This window comes from Chiloscyllium punctatum, chromosome 36 (genome assembly GCF_047496795.1).
Source record: "Chiloscyllium punctatum isolate Juve2018m chromosome 36, sChiPun1.3, whole genome shotgun sequence".
Classification (NCBI taxonomy): Eukaryota; Metazoa; Chordata; class Chondrichthyes; order Orectolobiformes; family Hemiscylliidae; genus Chiloscyllium; species Chiloscyllium punctatum.
Genome location: NC_092774.1, coordinates 1,583,093 through 1,607,550, shown reverse-complemented (window position 1 = coordinate 1,607,550; position 24,458 = coordinate 1,583,093). Strand labels below are relative to the sequence as shown.

At 58.1% G+C, this 24,458-nt stretch overlaps 1 protein-coding gene across 2 annotated transcripts in view; it reads left to right on the top strand.

Moving 5' to 3' along the window:
• LOC140461114 (protein lifeguard 1-like) overlaps positions 1-22,789 on the top strand; it is a 54,128-nt gene extending 31,339 nt beyond the window's left edge. The window contains exons 2-5 of one of the 2 annotated variants that reach the window (XM_072555879.1): positions 11,283-11,371; positions 13,101-13,189; positions 14,379-14,578; positions 22,643-22,789. In XM_072555879.1, the coding sequence (XP_072411980.1) occupies positions 11,311-11,371; positions 13,101-13,189; positions 14,379-14,528 (300 nt within the window). In that variant the 5' untranslated portion in view covers positions 11,283-11,310 and the 3' untranslated portion in view covers positions 14,529-14,578; positions 22,643-22,789. Of the gene's footprint in view, positions 1-11,279; positions 11,372-13,100; positions 13,190-14,378; positions 14,579-22,642 lie in introns of both variants that reach the window. The other variant, XM_072555878.1, reaches the window with a different exon arrangement.
• Positions 22,790-24,458: the final 1,669 nt, after the last annotated feature.

Genomic DNA, 24,458 nt, shown 5'->3' with positions numbered 1-24,458 from the left:
GGGTGAGTGTGGGGGTGTATGGGTGTGTGTGGGGGTGTATGGGTGTGTGTGGGGATGTATATGGGTGTGTGGGGGGTATATGAGTGAGTGTGGGAGTATATGGGTGTGTGCGGGGTATATGGGTGTGTGCGGGGTATATGGTGTGTGTGCGGGGTGTATGGGTGAGTGTGGGGGTGTATATGGGTGAGTGTGGGGGTGTATATGGGTGAGTGTGGGGTGTATATGGGTGAGTGTGGGGTGTATATGGGTGAGTGTGGGGGGGTATATGGGTGAGTGTGGGGGTGTATATGGGTGAGTGTGGGGGTGTATATGGGTGAGTGTGGGGGTGTATATGGGTGAGTGTGGGGTATATGGGTGAGTGTGGGGGGGTATATGGGTGAGTGTGGGGGTATATATGGGTGAGTGTGGGGTGTATATGGGTGAGTGTGGGGTATATGGGTGAGTGTGGGGTGTATATGGGTGAGTGTGGGGTGTATGGGTGAGTGTGGGGGTGTATATGGGTGAGTGTGGGGGTGTATATGGGTGAGTGTGGGGTGTATATGGGTGAGTGTGGGGGGGTATATGGGTGAGTGTGGGGGTGTATATGGGTGAGTGTGGGGGTGTATATGGGTGAGTGTGGGGGTGTATATGGGTGAGTGTGGGGTGTATATGGGTGAGTGTGGGGTATATGGGTGAGTGTGGGGGTGTATATGGGTGAGTGTGAGGGTATGGGTGAGTGTGGGGGTATATGGGTGAGTGTGGGGTATATGGGTGTGTGGGTGGTGTGTGTGGGGGTGTATGGGTGAGTGTGGGGGTGTATGGGTGGGTGTGGGGGTGTATATGGGTGGGTGTGTGGGTGTGTATGGGTGAGTGTGGGGGTGTGTATGGGTGAGTGTGGGGGTGTATATGGGTGAGTGTGGGGGTGTATGGGTGAGTGCGGAGTATATGGGTGAGTGTGGGGTATGTGGGTGTGTGTGGGGTATATGGGTGTGTGTGGGGTATATGGGTGTGGGTGGGGTATATGGGTGTGCGTGGGGTATATGGGTGAGCGTGGGGTATATGGGTGAGTGTGGGGGTATATGGGTGAGTGTGGGGGTATATATGGGTGTGTGTGGGGGTATATGGGTCAGTGCGGGGTATATGGGTGAGTGTGGCGGTATATGGGTGTGTGTTGTGTATATGGGTGTGTGGGGGCTATATGGGTGTGTGCGCGGGGGTATATGGGTGTGTGTGGGGGGTATATAGTGAGTGTGGGGTTTATGGGTGTGTGGGGGGTATTTGGGTGAGTGTGGACATATATGGGTAAGTGTAGGGGTATATGGGTGTGTGTGGGGTGTATATGGGTGAGTGTGGGGTGTATATGGGTGAGTGTGGGGGTATATGGGTGAGTGTGGGGTGTATATGGGTGAGTGTGGGGTGTATATGGGTGAGTGTGGGGGTGTATATGGGTGAGTGTGGGGGGTATATGGGTGAGTGTGGGGGTGTATATGGGTGAGTGTGGGGGTGTATATGGGTGAGTGTGGGGGGGTGTATGGGTGAGTGTGCGGGTGTATATGGGTGAGTGTGGGGGTGTATATGGGTGAGTGTGGGGGTGTATATGGGTGAGTGTGGGGGTATATGGGTGAACGTGGGGTATGTGGGTGAGTGTGGGGTATATGGGTGTGTGGGTGGTGTGTGTGGGGGTGTATGGGTGGGTGTGGGGGTGTATGGGTGGGTGTGGGGGTGTATATGGGTGGGTGTGGGGGTGTGTATGGGTGAGTGTGGGGGTGTATGGGTGAGTGCGGAGTATATGGGTGAGTGCGGGGTATATGGGTGAGTGCGGGGTATATGGGTGAGTGTGGGGGTGTATATGGGTGTGGGTGGGGTATATGGGTGTGCGTGGGGTATATGGGTGAGCGTGGGGTATATGGGTGAGTGTGGGGGTGTATATGGGTGAGCGTGGGGTATATGGGTGAGTGTGGGGGTGTATATGGGTGAGCGTGGGGTATATGGGTGAGCGTGGGGTGTATGGGTGAGTGTGGGGGGTGTATGGGTGAGTGTGCGGGTGTATATGGGTGAGCGTGGGATATATGGGTGATCGTGGGGTGTATGGGTGAGTGTGGGGGTGTATGGGTGAGTGTGGGGGTATATGGGTGAGTGTGGGGTGTATGGGTGAGTGTGGGGGTGTATATGGGTGAGTGTGGGGTGTATATGGGTGAGTGTGGGGGGTATATGGGTGAGTGTGGTGGTGTATATGGGTGAGTGTGGGGGTGTATATGGGTGAGTGTGGGGTGTATATGGGTGAGTGTGGAGTGTATATGGGTGAGTGTGGGGGTGTATATGGGTGAGTGTGGGGGTGTATATGGGTGAGTGTGGGGGTGTATATGGGTGAGTGTGGGGGTGTATATGGGTGAGTGTGGGGTGTATATGGGTGAGTGTGGAGTGTATATGGGTGAGTGTGGGGGTGTATGTGGGTGAGTGTGGGGTGTATATGGGTGAGTGTGGAGTGTATATGGGTGAGTGTGGGGGTGTATGTGGGTGAGTGTGGGGGTGTATATGGGTGAGTGTGGGGGTGTTTATGGGTGAGTGTGGGGGTGTATATGGGTGAGTGTGGGGAGTATGGGTGAGTGTGGGGTGTATATGGGTGAGTGTGGGGTGTATGGGTGAGTGTGGGGTGTATGGGTGAGTGTGGGGGTATACGGGTGAGTGTGTGGGTGTATATGGGTGAGTGTGGGGGTGTATATGGGTGAGTGTGGGGGTGTATATGGGTGAGTGTGGGGTGTATATGGGTGAGTGTGGGGGTGTATGGGTGAGTGTGGGGTGTATATGGGTGAGTGTGGGGGTGTATATGGGTGAGTGTGGGGGTGTATATGGGTGAGTGTGGGGGTGTATATGGGTGAGTGTGGGGGTGTATATGGGTGAGTGTGGGGTGTATATGGGTGAGTGTGGGGGTGTATATGGGTGAGTGTGGGGGTGTGTATGGGTGAGTGTGGGGGTGTATATGGGTGAGTGTGGGGGTGTATATGGGTGAGTGTGGGGGTATATGGGTGAGTGTGGGGGTATATGGGTGAGTGCGGGGTGTATGGGTGAGTGCGGGGTGTATGGGTGAGTGCGGGGTGTATGGTGAGTGTGGTGTATATGGGTGAGTGTGGGGGTATATATGGGTGAGTGTGGGGGTATATGGGTGAGTGTGGGGTATATGGGTGAGTGGGGTTTGTGTATGGGTGAGTGTGGGGTATATGGGTGAGTGTGGGGGTATATGGGTTAGTGTGGGGTATATGGGTGAGTGTGGGGGTGTATATGGGTGAGGGTGGGGGTGTATATGGGTGAGTGTGGGGGTATATGGGTGAGTGTGGGGGTGTATATGGGTGAGTGTGGGGGTGTATATGGGTGAGTGTGGGGGTATATTGGTGAGTGTGGGGTATATGGGTGAGTGGGGTGTATGGGTGAGTGTGGGGTATATGGGTGAGTGTGGGGGTATACGGGTGAGTGTGGGGGTGTATATGGGTGAGTGTGGGGGTGTATATGGGTGAGTGTGGGGGTGTATATGGGTGAGTGTGGGGGTGTATATGGGTGAGTGTGAGGTGTATATGGGTGAGTGTGAGGGTGTATATGGGTGAGTGTGGGGGTGTATATGGGTGAGTGTGGGGGTGTATATGGGTGAGTGTGAGGTGTATATGGGTGAGTGTGAGGGTGTATATGGGTGAGTGTGGGGGTGTATATGGGTGAGTGTGGGGGTGTATGGTGAGTGTGGGGGTATATGGGTGAGTGTGGGGGTGTATATGGGTGAGTGTGGGGGTGTATATGGGTGAGTGTGGGGGTTATATGGGTGAGTGTGGGAGTGTATATGGGTGAGTGTGGGGTGTATGGGTGAGTGTGGGGGTGTATGGGTGAACGTGGGGTATGTGGGTGAGTGTGAGGTATATGGGTGTGTGGGTGGTGTGTGTGGGGGTGTATGGGTGAATGTGGGGTATGTGGGTGAGTGTGGGGTATATGTGTGTGTGGGTGGTGTGTGTGGGGTATATGGGTGTGCGTGGGGGTGTATATGGGTAAGTGCGGTGTATATGGATGAGTGCGGGATATATGGGTGTGGTGTGGGGTATATGGGTGAGTGTGGGGTATTAGGGTGTGTGGGGTATGTGGGTGAGCGTGGGGTATATGGGTGTGTGCAGGGTATATGGGTGAGTGGTGCATATGGGTGAGTGTGGGGGTATATATGGGTGAGTGTGGGGTATATGGGTGAGTGTGGGGTATATGGGTGTGCGTGGGGTATATGGGTGAGCGTGGGGTATATGGGTGAGTGTGGGGGTATATGGGTGAGTGTGGGTGTGTATATGGGTGGGTGTGGGCTGTATATGGGTGAGTGTGGGGTGTATATGGGTGAGTGTGGGGGTGTATATGGGTGAGTGTGGGGGTGTATATGGGTGAGTGTGGGGGTATATGGGTGAGTGTGGGGCTGTCTATGGGTGAGTGTGGGGGTGTATATGGGTGAGTGTGGGGGTGTATGGGTGAGTGTGGGGGTGTATATGGGTGAGTGTGGGGGTGTATATGGGTGAGTGTGGGGGTATATGGGTGAGTGTGGGGGTGTATATGGGTGAGTGTGGGGGTATATGGGTGAGTGTGGGGGTGTATATGGGTGAGTGTGGGGGTGTATATGGGTGAGTGTGGGGTGTATATGGGTGAGTGTGGGGGTACATATGGGTGAGTGTGGGGTATATGGGTGAGTGTGGGGTATATGGGTGTGCGTGGGGTATATGGGTGAGCGTGGGGTATATGGGTGAGTGTGGGGGTATATGGGTGAGTGTGGGTGTGTATATGGGTGGGTGTGGGCTGTATATGGGTGAGTGTGGGGTGTATATGGGTGAGTGTGGGGTGTATATGGGTGAGTGTGGGGGTGTATATGGGTGAGTGTGGGGGTGTATATGGGTGAGTGTGGGGGTGTATATGGGTGAGTGTGGGGGTATATGGGTGAGTGTGGGGCTGTCTATGGGTGAGTGTGGGGGTGTATATGGGTGAGTGTGGGGGTGTATGGGTGAGTGTGGGGGTGTATATGGGTGAGTGTGGGGGTATATGGGTGAGTGTGGGGGTGTATATGGGTGAGTGTGGGGGTATATGGGTGAGTGTGGGGGTGTATATGGGTGAGTGTGGGGGTGTATATGGGTGAGTGTGGGGTGTATATGGGTGAGTGTGGGGTGTATATGGGTGAGTGTGGGGGTGTATATGGGTGAGTGTGAGGTGTATATGGGTGAGTGTGGGGGTGTATATGGGTGAGTGTGGGGGTGTATATGGGTGAGTGTGTGGGTGTATGGGTGAGTGTGGGGGTGTATATGGGTGAGTGTGGGGGTGTATATGGGTGAGTGTGGGGGTGTATGGGTGAGTGTGGGGGTGTATATGGGTGAGTGTGGGGGTGTATATGGGTGAGTGTGGGGGTGTATATGGGTGAGTGTGGGGGTGTATGGGTGAGTGTGGGGTATATGGGTGAGTGTGGGGGGGTGTATGGGTGAGTGTGCGGGTGTATATGGGTGAGTGTGGGGTGTATATGGGTGAGTGTGGGGTGTATATGGGTGAGTGTGGGGTGTATATGGGTGAGTGTGGGGGTGTATATGGGTGAGTGTGGGGGTGTATATGGGTGAGTGTGGGGGTGTATATGGGTGAGTGTGGGGGTGTATATGGGTGAGTGTGGGGGTGTATACGGGTGAGTGTGGGGGTGTATATGGGTGAGTGTGGGGGTGTATATGGGTGAGTGTGGGGTGTATATGGGTGAGTGTGGGGGTGTATATGGGTGAGTGTGGGGGTATACGGGTGAGTGTGGGGGTGTATATGGGTGAGTGTGGGGGTGTATGGGTGAGTGTGGGGTGTATATGGGTGAGTGTGGGGTGTATATGGGTGAGTGTGGGGGTGTATATGGGTGAGTGTGGGGGTGTATGTAGATGAGTGTGGGGGTGTATATGGGTGAGTGTGGGGGTGTTTATGGGTGAGTGTGGGGGTGTATATGGGTGAGTGTGGGGGTGTATATGGGTGAGTGTGGGGTGTATATGGGTGAGTGTGGGGTATATGGGTGAGTGTGGGGGTGTATATGGGTGAGTGTGGGGAGTATATGGGTGAGTGTGGGGGTGTATATGGGTGAGTGTGGGGGTGTATATGGGTGAGTGTGGGGTGTATATGGGTGAGTGTGGGGTATATGGGTGAGTGTGGGGGTGTATATGGGTGAGTGTGGGGAGTATATGGGTGAGTGTGGGGTGTATGGGTGAGTGTGGGGTGTATGGGTGAGTGTGGGGGTATAAGGGTGAGTGTGGGGGTGTATATGGGTGAGTGTGGGGGTGTGTATGGGTGAGTGTGGGGGTGTGTATGGGTGAGTGTGGGGGTGTATATGGGTGAGTGTGGGGGTATATGGGTGAGTGTGGGGGTATATGGGTGAGTGCGGGGTGTATGGGTGAGTGCGGGGTGTATGGGTGAGTGCGGGGTGTATGGGTGAGTGTGGTGTATATGGGTGAGTATGGGGGTATATATGGGTGAGTGTGGGGGTATATGGGTGAGTGTGGGGTATATGGGTGAGTGGGGTTTGTGTATGGGTGAGTGTGGGGGTATATGGGTGAGTGTGGGGTATATGGGTGAGTGTGGGGGTGTATATGGGTGAGGGTGGGGGTGTATATGGGTGAGTGTGGGGGTATATGGGTGAGTGTGGGGGTGTATATGGGTGAGTGTGGGGGTATATTGGTGAGTGTGGGGTATATGGGTGAGTGGGGTGTATGGGTGAGTGTGGGGTATATGGGTGAGTGTGGGGGTATACGGGTGAGTGTGGGGGTGTATATGGGTGAGTGTGGGGGTGTATATGGGTGAGTGTGGGGGTGTATATGGGTGAGTGTGGGGGTGTATATGGGTGAGTGTGAGGTGTATATGGGTGAGTGTGAGGGTGTATATGGGTGAGTGTGGGGGTGTATATGGGTGAGTGTGGGGGTGTATATGGGTGAGTGTGGGGGTTATATGGGTGAGTGTGGGAGTGTATATGGGTGAGTGTGGGGTGTATGGGTGAGTGTGGGGGTGTATGGTGTGAACGTGGGGTATGTGGGTGAGTGTGAGGTATATGGGTGTGTGGGTGGTGTGTGTGGGGGTGTATGGGTGAATGTGGGGTATGTGGGTGAGTGTGGGGTATATGTGTGTGCGTGGGGGTGTATATGGGTAAGTGCGGTGTATATGGATGAGTGCGGGATATATGGGTGTGTGTGGGGTATATGGGTGAGTGTGGGGTATATGGGTGAGTGTGGGGTATTAGGGTGTGTGGGGTATGTGGGTGAGCGTGGGGTATATGGGTGTGTGCAGGGTATATGGGTGAGTGGTGCATATGGGTGAGTGTGGGGGTATATATGGGTGAGTGTGGGGTATATGGGTGAGTGTGGGGTATATGGGTGTGCGTGGGGTATATGGGTGAGCGTGGGGTATATGGGTGAGCGTGGGGTATATGGGTGAGTGTGGGGGTATATGGGTGAGTGTGGTGGTGTATATGGGTGAGTGTGGGGGTAAATGGGTGAGTGTGGGTGTGTATATGGGTGGGTGTGGGCTGTATATGGGTGAGTGTGGGGTGTATATGGGTGAGTGTGGGGGTGTATATGGGTGAGTGTGGGGGTGTATATGGGTGAGTGTGGGGGTAAATGGGTGAGTGTGGGTGTGTATATGGGTGGGTGTGGGCTGTATATGGGTGAGTGTGGGGTGTATATGGGTGAGTGTGGGGTGTATATGGGTGAGTGTGGGGGTGTATATGGGTGAGTGTGGGGGTGTATATGGGTGAGTGTGGGGGTGTATATGGGTGAGTGTGGGGGTATATGGGTGAGTGTGGGGCTGTATATGGGTGAGTGTGGGGGTGTATATGGGTGAGTGTGGGGGTGTATATGGGTGAGTGTGGGGGTGTATGGGTGAGTGTGGGGGTGTATATGGGTGAGTGTGGGGGTATATGGGTGAGTTTGGGGGTGTATATGGGTGAGTGTGGGGGTATATGGGTGAGTGTGGGGGTGTATATGGGTGAGTGTGGGGGTGTATATGGGTGAGTGTGGGGTGTATATGGGTGAGTGTGGGGGTGTATATGGGTGAGTGTGGGGGTGTATATGGGTGAGTGTGGGGTGTATATGGGTGAGTGTGGGGGTGTATATGGGTGAGTGTGGGGGTGTATATGGGTGAGTGTGTGGGTGTATGGGTGAGTGTGGGGGTGTATATGGGTGAGTGTGGGGGTGTATATGGGTGAGTGTGGGGGTGTATGGGTGAGTGTGGGGGTGTATATGGGTGAGTGTGGGGGTGTATATGGGTGAGTGTGGGGGGGTGTATGGGTGAGTGTGCGGGTGTATATGGGTGAGTGTGGGGGTGTATATGGGTGAGTGTGGGGGTGTATATGGGTGAGTGTGGGGGTGTATATGGGTGAGTGTGGGGGTGTATATGGGTGAGTGTGGGGTATATATGGGTGAGTGTGGGGGTGTATATGGGTGAGTGTGGGGTGTATGGGTGAATGTGGGGGTGTATATGGGTGAGTGTGGGGTATATATGGGTGAGTGTGGGGTGTATGGGTGAGTGTGGGGGTGTATATGGGTGAGTGTGGGGTGTATATGGGTGAGTGTGGGGTATATGGGTGAGTGCTGAGTATATGGGTGAGTGTGGGTGTATATGGGTGAGTGCGGAGTATATGGGTGAGTGCAGGGTATATGGGTGTTGCTGTGAGGTATATTGGTGAGTGCAGGGTATATGGGTTAGTGTGAGGTATATCAGTGTGTGCAGGGTATTTGGGTGAGTGTGGGGTATATGGGTGAGTGTGGGGTATATGGGTGTTGCTGTGGGGTATCTGGGTAAGTGTGGGGTATATGGGTGCATGCGGCGTATATGGGTGAGTGTGGGGGTTAGTGGGTTTGTGTGGGGATACATGGGTCAGTGTGGTTGTATATGGGTGGTGTGTTGCGGCATATGGGTGAGTGCGGGGTATATGGGTGTATGTGGGGTATATGGGTGAATATGGGGTATATGTGTATTGCTGTGGGGCATATGGGTGTATGTGGGATATATGGGTGAGTGCGTGGGATATATGGGTGAGTGCTGGGTATATGGGTGTGCAGGGTATATGGGTGAGTGCAGTATATATGGGTGAGTGCAGTGTATATGGGTGAGTGCAGTGTATATGGGTGTGCAGGGTATATGGGTGAGTGCAGTGTATATGGGTGAGTGCGGGGTATATGGGTGAGTGTAGGGTATATGGGTGAGTGTGGGATATGGGTGTGTGGGGGGTATTTGGTAGAGTGTGGGGGTATATGGGTGAGTGCGGAGTACATGGGTGAGTGTGGGGTATATGGGTATGTGTTTGGTATATGGTGTATGTAGGGTATCTGGGTATATGTGGGGCATATGGGTGAGTCTGGGCTGTATATGGGAGGATTTGGGCTGTATATGGGCGAGTCTGGGCTGTGTATGGGTGAGTCTGGGCTGTATATGGGCGGGTCTGGGCTGTGTATGGGTGAGTCTGGGCTGTATATGGGCGGGTCTGGGCTGTATATGGGCGGGTCTGGGCTGTATATGGGCGGGTCTGGGCTGTATATGGGCGGGTCTGGGCTGTGTATGGGTGAGTCTGGGCTGTATATGGGCGGGTCTGGGCTGTATATGGGCGGGTCTGGGCTGTATATGGGCGGGTCTGGGCTCTATATATGCAGGTCTGGGCTGTATATGGGTGGGTCTGGGCTGTATATGGGTGAGTCTGGGCTGTATATGGGTGGGTCTGGGCTGTATATGGGTGGGTCTGGGCTGTATATGGGTGAGTCTGGGCTGTATATGGGCAGGTCTGGGCTGTATATGGGCGAGTCTGGGCTGTATATGGGCGGGTCTGGGCTGTGTATGGGCGGGTCTGGGCTGTGTATGGGCGGGTCTGGGCTGTGTATGGGCGGGTCTGGGCTGTGTATGGGCGGGTCTGGGCGGGTCTGGGCCGTATATGGGTGAGTCTGGGCTGTATATGGGCAGGTCTGGGCCGTATATGGGTGAGTCTGGGCCGTATATGGGTGAGTCTGGGCCGTATATGGGCGAGTCTGGGCCGTATATGGGCGAGTCTGGGCTGTATATGGGCGGGTCTGGGCTGTGTATGGGTGGGTCTGGGCTGTGTATGGGCGGGTCTGGGCCGTATATGGGTGAGTCTGGGCTGTATATGGGCAGGTCTGGGCTGTGTGTGGGCGGGTCTGGGCTGTGTGTGGGCGGGTCTGGGCTGTATATGGGTGAGTCTGGGCTGTATATGGGCAGGTCTGGGCTGTGTATGGGCAGGTCTGGGCTGTATATGGGCGGGTCTGGGCTGTGTATGGGCGGGTCTGGGCTGTGTATGGGCGGGTCTGGGCTGTATATGGGTGGGTCTGGGCTGTATATGGGCGAGTCTGGGCTGTATATGGGCGGGTCTGGGCCGTATATGGGCGGGTCTGAGCCGTATATGGGCGGGTCTGGGCTGTATATGGGCGGGTCTGGGCCGTATAATGGGCGGGTCTGGGCCGTATATGGGCGAGTCTGGGCTGTATAGGGGTGAGTCTGGGCTGTATATGGGCGGGTCTGGGCTGTATATGGGTGAGGGTGATGTGTGCGCAGGGGTTGGTGATGGGGTGGGGCTGGTAGTGGCTTAGTGACCCGACTGCACATTTTGACAAAGGGGACAGTGGGGTCCGGGGCGGGGGGGGGGGGGGGGTTTGTGACATCACCTTCGACCCTGCCAACCTCCCCCACCCCCTTCGCCTCTCACCATCAGGGCCCAGCAGCAGCTGGGGGCTGCTTTCGGAGGTCTCAGGTGCTCACATTGAGATGCAGGATCCTGGGGAGCAGAGGGGGGATGTCAATGGGTTGGATGCTGAGGGGATGTTTCCCTCTCACGGGGAGCCGGTTGGGGAGTCCAGAACTAGGGGGGGGGGGGGGGGGGGGGGTAACGAGACACTGTTACAGAACGAGGGACAGACTTGGGGGGGGTGTGGGGGGCAGAAATAGCCCATCCTTGCCTCAAGGTCTGAGATGTTCCATGGAGTTAAGGGGCGCCAACTGGATTGAAATGGTTACCAGAAACAAGAAGCAAGGTTACAAGGCCGTGGGGGAGATGGAGGGGGGGGGGGGGGAGAGTAATGCTTGGGAGAGGTGAAGGGGCAGGAAGGAGTGTGGAGAGAGAGAGAGAGAGAGAGAGGGTGGATGGTGGTGGTGAGGAATGAAGAAGCAGGGAGGTCTGGGGTGGAACAAGAGCTGAGGAAGAGAGGAGCTGCACGGAGGGTGTGGGGACAGCCCGAGACGAGGAGACATTCCTGCGGCGTCACTAACCTGAACCCTCCCCCTTTCAGAAGAGCTCGACTGCGAGGGAACAACGAGGAAATGGGTAAATACAATGAAAGTTCTCCGCTCAACCACACGGACTACCCGCCGATTGGGGAAGGTAAAAGAGTTTCACCCGACAAGAGTAGGCTGAGTCCATCAGGATTGTGTCCAATGGGAGTGAACGGGAAGGGGGTTTGGGGTCCGTTGGGATTGTGTCCAATGGGAGTGAACGGGAAGGGGGTTTGGGGTCCATTGGAATTGTGTGCAATGGGAGCGAATGGGAAGGGGATTGTGTCCAATGGGAGTGAACGGGAAGGGGGTTTGGGGTCCGTTGGGATTGTGTCCAATGGGAGTGAATGGGAAGGGGGTTTGGGGTCCATTGGGATTGTGTCCAATGGGAGTGAACGGGAAGGGGGTTTGGAGTCCATTGGGATTGTGTCCAATGGGAGTGAACGGGAAGGGGGTTTGGAGTCCATTGGGATTGTGTCCAATGGGAGTGAATGGGAAGGGGGTTTGGGGTCCATTGGGATTGTGTCCAATGGGAGTGAACGGGAAGGGGGTCTGGAGTCCATTGGGATTGTGTCCAATGGGAGTGAACGGGAAGGGGGTTTGGAGTCCATTGGGATTGTGTCCAATGGGAGTGAATGGAAGGGGGTTTGGGGTCCGTTGGGATTGTGTCCAATGGGAGTGAACGGGAAGGGGGTTTGGGGTCCATTGGGATTGTGTCCAATGGGAGTGAACGGGAAGGGGGTTTGGAGTCCATTGGGATTGTGTCCAATGGGAGTGAACGGGAAGGGGGTTTGGAGTCCGTTGGGATTGTGTCCAATGGGAGTGAATGGGAAGGGGGTTTGGGGTCCGTTGGGATTGTGTCCAATGGTAGTGAATGGGAAGGGGGTTTGGGGTCCATTGGGATTGTGTCCAATGGGAGTGAATGGGAAGGGGGTTTGGGGTCCAATGGGATTGTGTCCCAATGGGAGCAAATGGGAAGGGGGTTTGGGGTGAGTGACAGTGTGGCAACAGGCATTCAGCCCTACAAGCCCACACCGACCCTACCGAACGTAACCAATCCAGACGCACTCCCCTACTACACTATATTTACCCTGAATGAATGCACCTAACCTGCGCATCTCTGGGCACTATGGGTAATTTAGCATGGCCAATCCACCCTACCCTGCACATCCCTGGGCACTATGGGTAATTTAGCATGGCCAATCCACCCTAACCTGCACATCCCTGGGCACTATGGGTAATTTAGCACGGCCAATCCACCCTAACCTGCACATCCCTGGGCACTATGGGTAATTTAGCATGGCCAATCCACCCTAACCTGCACATCCCTGGGCACTATGGGTAATTTAGCACAGCCAATCCACCCTACCCTGCACATCCCTGGGCACTATGGGTAATTTAGCACGGCCAATCCACCCTAACCTGCACATCCCTAGGCACTATGGGTAATTTAGCATGACCAATCCACCCTAACCTGCACATCCCTGGGCACTATGGGTAATTTAGCATGGCCAATCCACCCGAACCTGCACATCCCTTGGCACTATGGGTAATTTAGCACGGCCAATCTACCCTAACCTGCACATCCCTTGGCACTATGGGTAATTTAGCACGGCCAATCTACCCTAACCTGCACATCCCTTGGCACTATGGGTAATTTAGCACGGCCAATCTACCCTAACCTGCACATCCCTTGGCACTATGGGTAATTTAGCACGGCCAATCTACCCTAACCTGCTCCCCGAGGAGCAGCCAAGTCATATCGGAGAGGGAGGGAGCATGTGCAGCCAGGGAATATGGCGGAAGAAATTTGCGATGACCATTCTCGGCTCTCCCAGGTCGTGTGGAAACACCGCCCAGTGACATGAGGAACATCTTCGCCAGCAATCTGGATGACGCCACTATCCGTCGTCACTTCATCAGGAAGGTAAGGCAGAAGGGTGGCATTGACTCGCACACAGGGAAAGGAGGACAGAACTATGAATCTGGGCCCGGGAGAGGGAGCTTTACTCTGTATCTAACCCCGTGCTGTCCCTGTCCCTGGGATGGGGCGGGGACAGTGTAGAGGGAGCTTTACTCTGTATCTAACCCCATGCTGTCCCTGTCCATGGGAGTGTTTGATGGAGGGACAGTGTAGAGCGAGCTTTACTCTGTATCTAACCCCGTGCTGTCCCTGTCCCTGGGATGGGGGGACAGTGTAGAGGGAGCTTTACTCTGTATCTAACCCCGTGCTGCCCCTTTCCCTGGGATGGGGGGGACAGTGTAGAGGGAGCTTTACTCTGTATCTATCCCCGTGCTGTCCCTGGGATGGGGGGGACAGTGTAGAGGGAGCTTTACTCTGTATCTAACCCCATGCTGTCCCTGTCCATGGGAGTGTTTGATGGAGGGACAGTGTAGAGAGAGCTTTACTCTGTATCTAACCCCGTGCTGTCCCTGTCCCTGGATGGGGGGGACAGTGTAGAGGGAGCTTTACTCTGTATCTAACCCCGTGCTGTCCCTGAGATGGGGGGACAGTGTAGAGGGAGCTTTACTCTGTATCTAACCCCGTGCTGTCCCTGTCCCTGGGAGTGTTTGATGGGGGGACAGTGTAGAGGGAGCTTTACTCTGTATCTAACTCTGTGCTGTCCCTGTCCCTGGGAGTGTTCGATGGGGGACAGTGTAGAGGGAGCTTTACTCTGTATCTAACCCCGTGCTGTCCCTGTCCCTGGGAGTGTTTGATGGGGGACAGTGTAGAGGGAGCTTTACTCTGTATCTAACCCTGTGCTGTCCCTGGGATGGGGGGGACAGTGTAGAGGGAGCTTTACTCTGTATCTAACCCCGTGCTGTCCCTGAGATGGGGGGACAGTGTAGAGGGAGCTTTACTCTGTATCTAACCCCGTGCTGTCCCTGTCCCTGGGATGGGGGGACAGTGTAGAGGGAGCTTTACTCTGTATCTAACCCCGTGCTGTCCCTGTCCCTGGGAGTGTTTGATGGGGGGGACAGTGTAGAGGGAGCTTTACTCTGTATCTTACCCCGTGCTGTCCCTGTCCCTGGGATGGTCGGGGGGGGGGGGGGGGGAACAGTGTAGAGGGAGCTGGGACAGTACTTCACACTTTGGAACTGGTTTGTTGCCCCAGGTCTTTGCGATTGTTGGGGTACAGTTGCTCTTCACCTGTGGGATTGTTTGTATCTTCACCTACTCCTCGGACATCCGAACCTTCCTACTCAAGACCCGGCCTGGTCCTACAGCGCCATTGGCCTCTACACCTTCACCGTGCTGGTCCTGAGTTGCTGCGGGGAAATCCGAAGGATGCATCCCTGGAACCTCATCTTCCTGGTGAGTACCGCAACCTCCATCTCACCCTGAGGGAGCTGGAGGGTTTCAACTGTGTCCATGCATTCCCAAAATCCACCCTAACCTGCACATCCCTGGGCACTATGGGTAATTTAGCACGGCCAATCCACCCTGACCTGCACATCCCTGGGCACTATGGGTAATTTAGCACGGCCTATCCACCCTGACCTGCACATCCCTGGGAACTATGGGTAATTTAGCACGGTCAATCCACCCTGACCTGCACATCCCTGGGAACTATGGGTAATTTAGCACGGCCTATCCACCCTGACCTGCACATCCCTGGGAACTATGGGTAATTTAGCACGGTCAATCCACCCTGACCTGCACATCCCTGGGAACTATGGGTAATTTAGCACGGCCAATCCACCCGAACCTGCACATCCCTGGGCACTATGGGTAATTTAGCACGGCCTATCTACGTTAACCTGCACATCTTTGGACTGTGGGAGGAAACCAGAGCACCCAGAGGTCACCCATGCTCATATTGATGGTGGGGGGGGGGGGGGGGGGACATGGAAAAACATGCAAACGCCACATGGTCGCCCGAGGTGGGAACCAAACCTGGGTTCCCTGTCACTCTACTGTCAAACCAGAGAAGTGCGTCTCAATCCTGGGCAGTCGTTCGGAACTGACTTCAATAAAAGTCCAGGAGCGTTGAACGAGGACCGTGAGTCCAGTGTTGACAGAATCACTCCCTTCTCCATCTCCCCGGGTCAGTGCCCTCTCTCAGTAATCTCCCCTCTCCATCTCCCCTGGGACAGTGCCCTCTCTCAGTAATCTCCCCTCTCCATCTCCCCGGGGCAGTGCCCTCTCTCAGTAATCTCCCCTCTCCATCTCCCCTGGGACAGTGCCCTCTCTCAGTAATCTCCCCTCTCCATCTCCCTGGGTCAGTGCCCTCTCTCAGTAATCTCCCCTCTCCCCGTCCCCCCGGGACAGTGCCCTCTCTCAGTAATCTCCCCTCTCCATCTCCCCTGGGACAGTGCCCTCTCTCAGTAATCTCCCCTCTCCCCGTCCCCCCGGGACAGTGCCCTCTCTCAGTAATCTCCCCTCTCCATCTCCCCGGGTCAGTGCCCTCTCTCAATAATCTCCCCTCTCCCTCTCCCCCCCGGGGCAGTGCCCTCTCTCAGTAATCTCCCCTCTCCCCGTCCCCCCCGGGACAGTGCCCTCTCTCAGTAATCTCCCCTCTCCCCGTCCCCCCGGGACAGTGCCCTCTCTCAGTAATCTCCCCTCTCCATCTCCCCGGGACAGTGCCCTCTCTCAGTAATCTCCCCTCTCCATCTCCCCGGGACAGTGCCCTCTCTCAGTAATCTCCCCTCTCCCCGTCCCCCCGGGACAGTGCCCTCTCTCAGTAATCTCCCCTCTCCCCTTCCCCCCGGGACAGTGCCCCCTCTCAGTAATCTCCCCTCTCCCCGTCCCCCCGGGACAGTGCCCCCTCTCAGTAATCTCCCCTCTCCCCTTCCCCCCCGGGACAGTGCCCTCTCTCAGTAATCTCCCCTCTCCCCGTGCCTCCGGGACAGTGCCCTCTCTCAGTAATCTCCCCTCTCCCCGTCCCCCCGGGACAGTGCCCTCTCTCAGTAATCTCCCCTCTCCCCGTCCCCCCGGGACAGTGCCCTCTCTCAGTAATCTCCCCTCTCCATCTCCCCGGGGCAGTGCCCTCTCTCAGTAATCTCCCCTCTCCTCGTCCCCCCTGGGACAGTGCCCTCTCTCAGAAATCTCCCCTCTCCATCTCCCTGTCCCCCCTGGGCAGTGCCCTCTCTCATTAATCTCCCCTCTCCATCTCCCCTGGGGCAGTGCCCTCTCTCATTAACCTCCCCTCTCCATCTCCCCGGGGCAGTGCCCTCTCTCAGTAATCTCCCCTCTCCCCGTCACCCCCGGGACAGTGCCCTCTCTCAGTAATCTCCCCTCTCCCCGTCCCCCTGGGACAGTGCCCTCTCTCAGTAATCTCCCCTCTCCCCGTCCCCCCGGGGCAGTGCCCCCTCTCAGTAATCTCCCCTCTCCATCTCTCTGTCCCCCTGGGCAGTGCCCTCTCTCATTAACCTCCCCTCTCCATCTCCCCGGGGCAGTGCCCTCTCTCAGTAATCTCCCCTCTCCATCTCCCTGTCCCCCCTGGGGCAGTGCCCTCTCTCAGTAATCTCCCCTCTCCATCTCCCCGGGGCAGTGCCCTCTCTCAGTAATCTCCCCTCTCCCCGTCCCCCCGGGGCAGTGCCCTCTCTCAGTAATCTCCCTTCTCCATCTCCCCGGGGCAGTGCCCTCTCTCAGTAATCTCCCCTCTCCCCTTCCCCCCGGGACAGTGCCCTCTCTCAGTAATCTCCCTTCTCCATCTCCCCGGGACAGTGCCCTCTCTCAGTAATCTCCCCTCTCCCCGTCCCCCCGGGGCAGTGCCCTCTCTCAGTAATCTCCCTTCTCCATCTCCCGGCGGCACACTGCCCTCTCTCAGTAATCTCCCCTCTCCATCTCCCCGGGGCAGTGCCCTCTCTCAGTAATCTCCCTTCTACATCTCCCCAGGACAGTGCCCTCTCTCAGTAATCTCCCCTCTCCCCGTCCCCCCTGGGGCAGTGCCCTCTCTCAGTAATCTCCCCTCTTCCCGTCCCCCCCGGGACAGTGACCTCTCTCAGTAATCTCCCCTCTCCCCGTCCCCTGGGACAGTGCCCTCTCTCAGTAATCTCCCCTCTCCCCGTCCCCCCGGGGCAGTGCCCTCTCTCAGTAATCTCCCCTCTCCCCGTCCCCCCTGGGGCAGTGCCCCCTCTCAGTAATCTCCCCTCTCCATCTCCCCGGGACAGTGCCCTCTCTCAGTAATCTCCCCTCTCCCCGTCCCCCCGGGGCAGTGCCCTCTCTCAGTAATCTCCCCTCTCCATCTCCCTGGGGCAGTGCCCTCTCTCAGTAATCTCCCCTCTCCCCGTCCCCCCGGGGCAGTGCCCTCTCTCAGTAATCTCCCCTCTCCATCTCCCTGGGGCAGTGCCCTCTCTCAGTAATCTCCCCTCTCCCCGTCCCCCCCGGGACAGTGCCCTCTCTCAGTAATCTCCCCTCTCCCCGTCCCCCCCGGGACAGTGCCCTCTCTCAGTAATCTCCCCTCTCCATCTCCCCGGGTCAGTGCCCTCTCTCAGTAATCTCCCCTCTCCCCGTCCCCCCGGGGCAGTGCCCTCTCTCAGTAATCTCCCCTCTCCCCGTCCCCCCGGGACAGTGCCCTCTCTCAGTAATCTCCCCTCTCCCCATTCCCCCGGGACAGTGCCCTCTCTCAGTAATCTCCCCTCTCCCCGTCCCCCCGGGACAGTGCCCTCTCTCAGTAATCTCCCCTCTCCCCGTCCCCCCGGGTCAGTGCCCTCTCTCAGTAATCTCCCCTCTCCCCGTCCCCCTGGGACAGTGCCCTCTCTCAGTAATCTCCCCTCTCCCCGTCCCCCTGGGGCAGTGCCCTCTCTCAGTAATCTCCCTCTCCCCGTCCCCCCCGGGACAGTGCCCACTCTCAGTAATCTCCCCTCTCCCCGTCCCCCCGGGACAGTGCCATCTCTCAGTAATCTCCCCTCTCCCCTCTCCCCAGGACAGTGCCCTCTCTCAGTAATCTCCCCTCTCCCCGTCCCCCCTGGGGCAGTGCCCCCTCTCAGTAATCTCCCCTCTCCATCTCCCCGGGACAGTGCCCTCTCTCAGTAATCTCCCCTCTCCCCGTCCCCCCGGGGCAGTGCCCTCTCTCAGTAATCTCCCCTCTCCATCTCCCCGTCCCCCCCCGGGACAGTGCCCTCTCTCAGTAATCTCCCCTCTCCCCGTCCCCCCCGGTACAGTGCCCTCTCTCAGTAATCTCCCCTCTCCCCATCCCCCCTGGGGCAGTGCCCCCTCTCAGTAATCTCCCCTCTCCATCTCCCCGGGACAGTGCCCTCTCTCAGTAATCTCCCCTCTCCCCGTCCCCCCGGGGCAGTGCCCCTCTCTCAGTAATCTCCCCTCTCCATCTCCCCGGGACAGTGCCCCCTCTCAGTAATCTCCCCTCTCCATCTCCCCCGGGACAGTGCCCTCTCTCAGTAATCTCTCCTCTCCCCGTCCCCCCCGGGGCAGTGCCCCCTCTCAGTAATCTCCCCTCTCCCCGTCCCCCGGGGCAGTGCCCTCTCTCAGTATCTCCCCTCTCCATCTCCCCGTCCCCCCTGGGGCAGTGCCCTCTCTCAGTAATCTCCCCTCTCCCCGTCCCCCCGGGACAGTGCCCTCTCTCAGTAATCTCCCCTCTCCTCGTCCCCCCGGGACAGTGCCCTCTCTCAGTAATCTCCCCTCTCCCCGTCCCCCCCGGGACAGTGCCCTCTCTCAGTAATCTCCCCTCTCCCCGTCCCCCCGGGACAGTGCCCTCTCTCAGTAATCTCCCCTCTCCTCGTCCCCCGGGACAGTGCCCTCTCTCAGTAATCTCCCCTCTCCCCGTCCCCCCGGGACAGTGCCCTCTCTCAGTAATCTCCCCTCTCCCCGGGGCAGTGCCCTCTCTCAGTAATCTCCCCTCTCCATCTCCCCGTCCCCCCTGGGACAGTGCCCCCTCTCAGTAATCTCCCCTCTCCCCGTCCCCCCGGGACAGTGCCCTCTCTCAGTAATCTCCCCTCTCCCCGTCCCCCCGGGACAGTACCCTCTCTCAGTAACCTCCCTTCTCCATCTCCCCGGGACAGTGCCCTCTCTCAGTAATCTCCCCTCTCCATCTCCCCGGGTCAGTGCCCTCTCTCAGTAATCTCCCCTCTCCCTGGGACAGTGCCCTCTCTCAGTAATCTCCCCTCTCCCCATCCCCCCCGGGACAGTGCCATCTCTCAGTAATCTCCCCTCTCCCCATCACCCCCGGGACAGTGCCATCTCTCAGTAATCTCCCCTCTCCCCGGGACAGTGCCCTCTCTCAGTAATCTCCCCGTTCCCCCTGGGACAGTGCCCTCTCTCAGTAATCTCCCCTCTCCCCATCCCCCCTGGGACAGTGCCCTCTCTCAGTAATCTCCCCCTCTCCCCGTTCCCCCTGGGACAGTGCCCTCTCTCAGTAATCTCCCTCTCCCCATCCCCCCTGGGACAGTGCCCTCTCTCAGTAATCTCCCCTCTCCTCGTCCCCCCGGGACAGTGCCCTCTCTCAGTAATCTCCCCTCTCCCCGTCCCCCCGGGACAGTGCCCTCTCTCAGTAATCTCCCCTCTCCCCGGGACAGTGCCCTCTCTCAGTAATCTCCCCTCTCCATCTCCCCGGGACAGTGCCCTCTCTCAGTAACCTCCCCTCTCCCCGTTCCCCCCGGGGCAGTGCCCTCTCTCAGTAATCTCCCTCTCCCCGTGCCTCCGGGACAGTGCCCTCTCTCAGTAATCTCCCCTCTCCATCTCCCCGGGACAGTGCCCTCTCTCAGTAATCTCCCCTCTCCCCGTCCCCCCGGGGCAGTGCCCTCTCTCAGTAATCTCCCTCTCCATCTCCCCGGGACAGTGCCCTCTCTCAGTAATCTCCCCTCTCCCCGTGCCCCCGGGGCAGTGCCCCCTCTCAGTAATCTCCCCTCTCCCCGTCCCCCCCGGGGCAGTGCCCTCTCTCAGTAATCTCCCCTCTCCATCTCCCCGGGACAGTGCCCTCTCTCAGTAATCTCCCCTCTCCCCGTGCCCCCGGGGCAGTGCCCTCTCTCAGTAATCTCCCCTCTCCCCGTCCTCCCGGGACAGTGCCCTCTCTCAGTAATCTCCCCTCTCCATCTCCCCGGGACAGTGCCCTCTCTCAGTAATCTCCCCTCTCCCCGTGCCCCCGGGGCAGTGCCCCCTCTCAGTAATCTCCCCTCTCCCCGTCCCCCCCGGGGCAGTGCCCTCTCTCAGTAATCTCCCCTCTCCATCTCCCCGGGTCAGTGCCCTCTCTCAGTAATCTCCCCTCTCCATCTCCCCGGGTCAGTGCCCTCTCTCAGTAATCTCCCCTCTCCATCTCCCCGGGTCAGTGCCCTCTCTCAGTAATCTCCCCTCTCCATCTCCCCGGGACAGTGCCCTCTCTCAGTAATCTCCCCTCTCCCCGTGCCCCCGGGGCAGTGCCCTCTCTCAGTAATCTCCCCTCTCCATCTCCCCGGGACAGTGCCCTCTCTCAGTAATCTCCCCTCTCCCCGTGCCCCCTGGGACAGTGCCCTCTCTCAGTAATCTCCCCTCTCCCCGTGCCCCCTGGGTCAGTGCCCTCTCTCAGTAATCTCCCCTCTCCCCTTCCCCCCGGGGCAGTGCCCTCTCTCAGTAATCTCCCCTCTCCATCTCCCCGGGACAGTGCCCTCTCTCAGTAACCTCCCCTCTCCCCGGGGCAGTGCCCTCTCTCAGTGATCTCCCCTCTCCATCTCCCCGGGTCAGTGCCCTCTCTCAGTAATCTCCCCTCTCCATCTCCCCGGGTCAGTGCCCTCTCTCAGTAATCTCCCCTCTCCCCGTCCCCCCGGGACAGTGCCCTCTCTCAGTAATCTCCCCTCTCCCCGTCCCCCGGGACAGTGCCCTCTCTCAGTAATCTCCCTCTCCCCGTCCCCCCCAGGACAGTGCCCTCTCTCAGTAATCTCCCCTCTCCATCCCCCCGGGGCAGTGCCCTCTCTCAGTAATCTCCCCTCTCCATCCCCCCGGGGCAGTGCCCTCTCTCAGTAATCTCCCCTCTCCCCGTCCCCCCGGGGCAGTGCCCTCTCTCAGTAACCTCCCCTCTCCCCGGGGCAGTGCCCTCTCTCAGTGATCTCCCCTCTCCCTCTCCCCGGGACAGTGCCCTCTCTCAGTAATCTCCCCTCTCCATCTCCCCGGGACAGTGCCCTCTCTCAGTAATCTCCCCTCTCCCCATCCCCCCGGGACAGTGCCCTCTCTCAGTAATCTCCCCTCTCCATCTCCCCGGGGCAGTGCCCTCTCTCAGTAATCTCCCCTCTCTCTGTTCCCCCCGGGGCAGTGCCCTCTCTCAGTAATCTCCCCTCTCCCCGTCCCCCTGGGGCAGTGCCCTCTCTCAGTAATCTCCCCTCTCCCCGTGCCCCCGGGACAGTGCCCCCTCTCAGTAATCTCCCCTCTCCCCGTCCCCCCGGGGCAGTGCCCTCTCTCAGTAACCTCCCCTCTCCATCCCCCCGGGGCAGTGCCCTCTCTCAGTAATCTCCCCTCTCCCCGTCCCCCCGGGACAGTGCCCTCTCTCAGTAATCTCCCCTCTCCCTCTCCCCGGGACAGTGCCCTCTCTCAGTAATCTCCCCTCTCCATCTCCCGGGACAGTGCCCTCTCTCAGTAATCTCCCCTCTCCCTCTCCCCCCCGGGGCAGTGCCCTCTCTCAGTAATCTCCCCTCTCCATCTCCCCGGGACAGTGCCCTCTCTCAGTAATCTCCCCTCTCCATCTCCCCGGGACAGTGCCCTCTCTCAGTAATATCCCCTCTCCCCCTTCCCCCCCGGGGCAGTGCCCCCTCTCAGTAATCTCCCCTCTCCCTCTCCCCGGGACAGTGCCCTCTCTCAGTAATCTCCCCTCTCCATCTCCCCGGGGCAGTGCCCTCTCTCAGTAATCTCCCCTCTCCATCTCCCCGGGTCAGTGCCCTCTCTCAGTAATCTCCCCTCTCCCTCTCCCCGGGGCAGTGCCCCCTCTCAGTAATCTCCCCTCTCCCTCTCCCCGGGACAGTGCCCTCTCTCAGTAATCTCCCCCTCTCCATCTCCCGGGACAGTGCCCTCTCTCAGTAATCTCCCCTCTCCATCTCCCCGGGTCAGTGCCCTCTCTCAGTAATCTCCCCTCTCCCCGTCCCCCCGGGGCAGTGCCCTCTCTCAGTAATCTCCCCTCTCCCCGTCCCCCTGGGACAGTGCCCTCTCTCAGTAATCTCCCCTCTTCCCGTCCCCCCCAGGACAGTGCCCTCTCTCAGTAATCTCCCCCTTCTCCCCTTCCCCCCGGGGCAGTGCCCTCTCTCAGTAATCTCCCCTCTCCCCGTTCCCCCTAGGACAGTGCCCTCTCTCAGTAACCTCCCCTCTCCCCGTGCCTCCGGGACAGTGCCCTCTCTCAGTAACCTCCCCTCTCCCCGTCCCCCCGGGACAGTGCCCTCTCTCAGTAAGCTCCCCTCTCCCCGTCCCCCCAGGACAGTGCCCTCTCTCAGTAACGTCCCTTCTCCATCTCCCCGTCCCCAGGCTGTGCTGACTCTCAGCCTCTCGTACCTGCTCGGAGTCATCGCCTCATCCTACACGACGTCCTCTGTGCTGATCGCCCTGGGATCAACTGTCGCTGTCACCTTCGCCATCATCCTGTTTGTCAGCCAGGTAAGTCCGAGTCGAGCAGCGGGGAGGGAGTGACGACGAGGGAGGAGGGTTGGCGTTCCACACATCTATCGGCCGTTCCTCCCTGGGTCAGAATCCTGGGATTGCTCCCTCCCTGAGGGGCATGGTGGGTCTACCCCACAGCACGTGGCTAAGATGGCAGTTCACCCCCCACCTTCCTGAGGGGGGCATTTGGGGACGGGGGCGACGAATGGCTGGCCCAAGTCATCCTCTGAGCCCACGAGGGACCAGGAGTGGCAGACGTTTTGAGACTCTGGGTAAAAGAGTCAGTGAACAGAGAGACCGAGACAGGGGGGGGTGGGGGGTGGGGTTCAGGGACATCATCGTGCGTTACAGGGAGACAGTGGTCTGAAGAAGGCATTCTCTCCAGACTGAGGGGGGCGAGGGGGCGCACATTTTTAAGGAGACAGGTTTTGAAACGGACATGACAGGCAGATTTTCCACACGGTGGGTGGTGCGTGTGTGGAATGAACTTCCTGAACATGTGGTGAACGCAGGTCCAGTGACAATGCCTAAAAGACATTGGGATCAGTACGTGGACTGGAAAGGCTGGCAGGGATTTGGACCAGGAGTAGCCAGGTGGGACTGGTTCAGATTGGGATTAGGGTCAGCACGTACTGGGGAGATTGAAAAGTCTGTTTCTGTGTTGTCTGAACATACTTCCACACTGTGGGGATTGGCTGCTCTCCGTCTCTCTCTCTCTCTCTCTCTGGGAGATGTCCACACTGTGGGGATTGGCTGCTCTCCGTCTCTCTCTCTCTCTCTCTGGGAGATGTCCACACTGTGGGGATTGGCTGCTCTCCGTCTCTCTCTCTCTGGGAGATGTCCACACTGTGGGGATTGGCTGCTCTCCGTCTCTCTCTCTCTGGGAGATGTCCACACTGTGGGGATGGGTGCTCTCCGTCTCTCTCTCTCTCTCTGGGAGATGTCCACACTGTGGGGATGGGTGCTCTCCGTCTCTCTCTCTCTCTCTCTCTCTGGGAGATGTCCACACTGTGGGGATGGGTGCTCTCCGTCTCTCTCTCTCTCTCTGGGAGATGTCCACACTGTGGGGATGGGTGCTCTCCGTCTCTCTCTCTCTCTCTCTTTGGGAGATGTCCACACTGTGGAGATTGGCTGTTCTCCGTCTCTCTCTGTCTCTCTCTGGGAAATGTCCACACTGTGGGGATTGGCTGCTCTCCCTCTCTCGCTCTCTCTGGAAATGTCCACACTGTGGGGATGGGTGCTCTCCGTCTCTCTCTCTCTCTCTCTCTTTGGGAGATGTCCACACTGTGGAGATTGGCTCCACTCCGTCTCTCTCTCTCTCTGGGAGATGTCCACACTGTGGAGATTGGCTGCTCTCCGTCTCTCTCTCTCTCTCTCTCTGGGAGATGTCCACACTGTGGGGATTGGCTGCTCTCCCTCTCTGTCTCTCTCTCTGGGAGATGTCCACACTGTGGGGATTGGCTGCTCTTTGTCACTCCCTCTCTGGGAGATGTCCACACTGTGGGGATTGGCTGCTCTCTCTCTCACTCTCTCTGGGAGATGTCCACACTGTGGGGATTGGCTGCTCTCCCTCACTCTCTCTCTCTGGGAGATGTCCACACTGTGGAGATTGGCTGCTCTCCCTCACTCTCTCTCTCTGGGAGATGTCCACACTGTGGAGATTGGCTGCTCTCCCTCACACTCT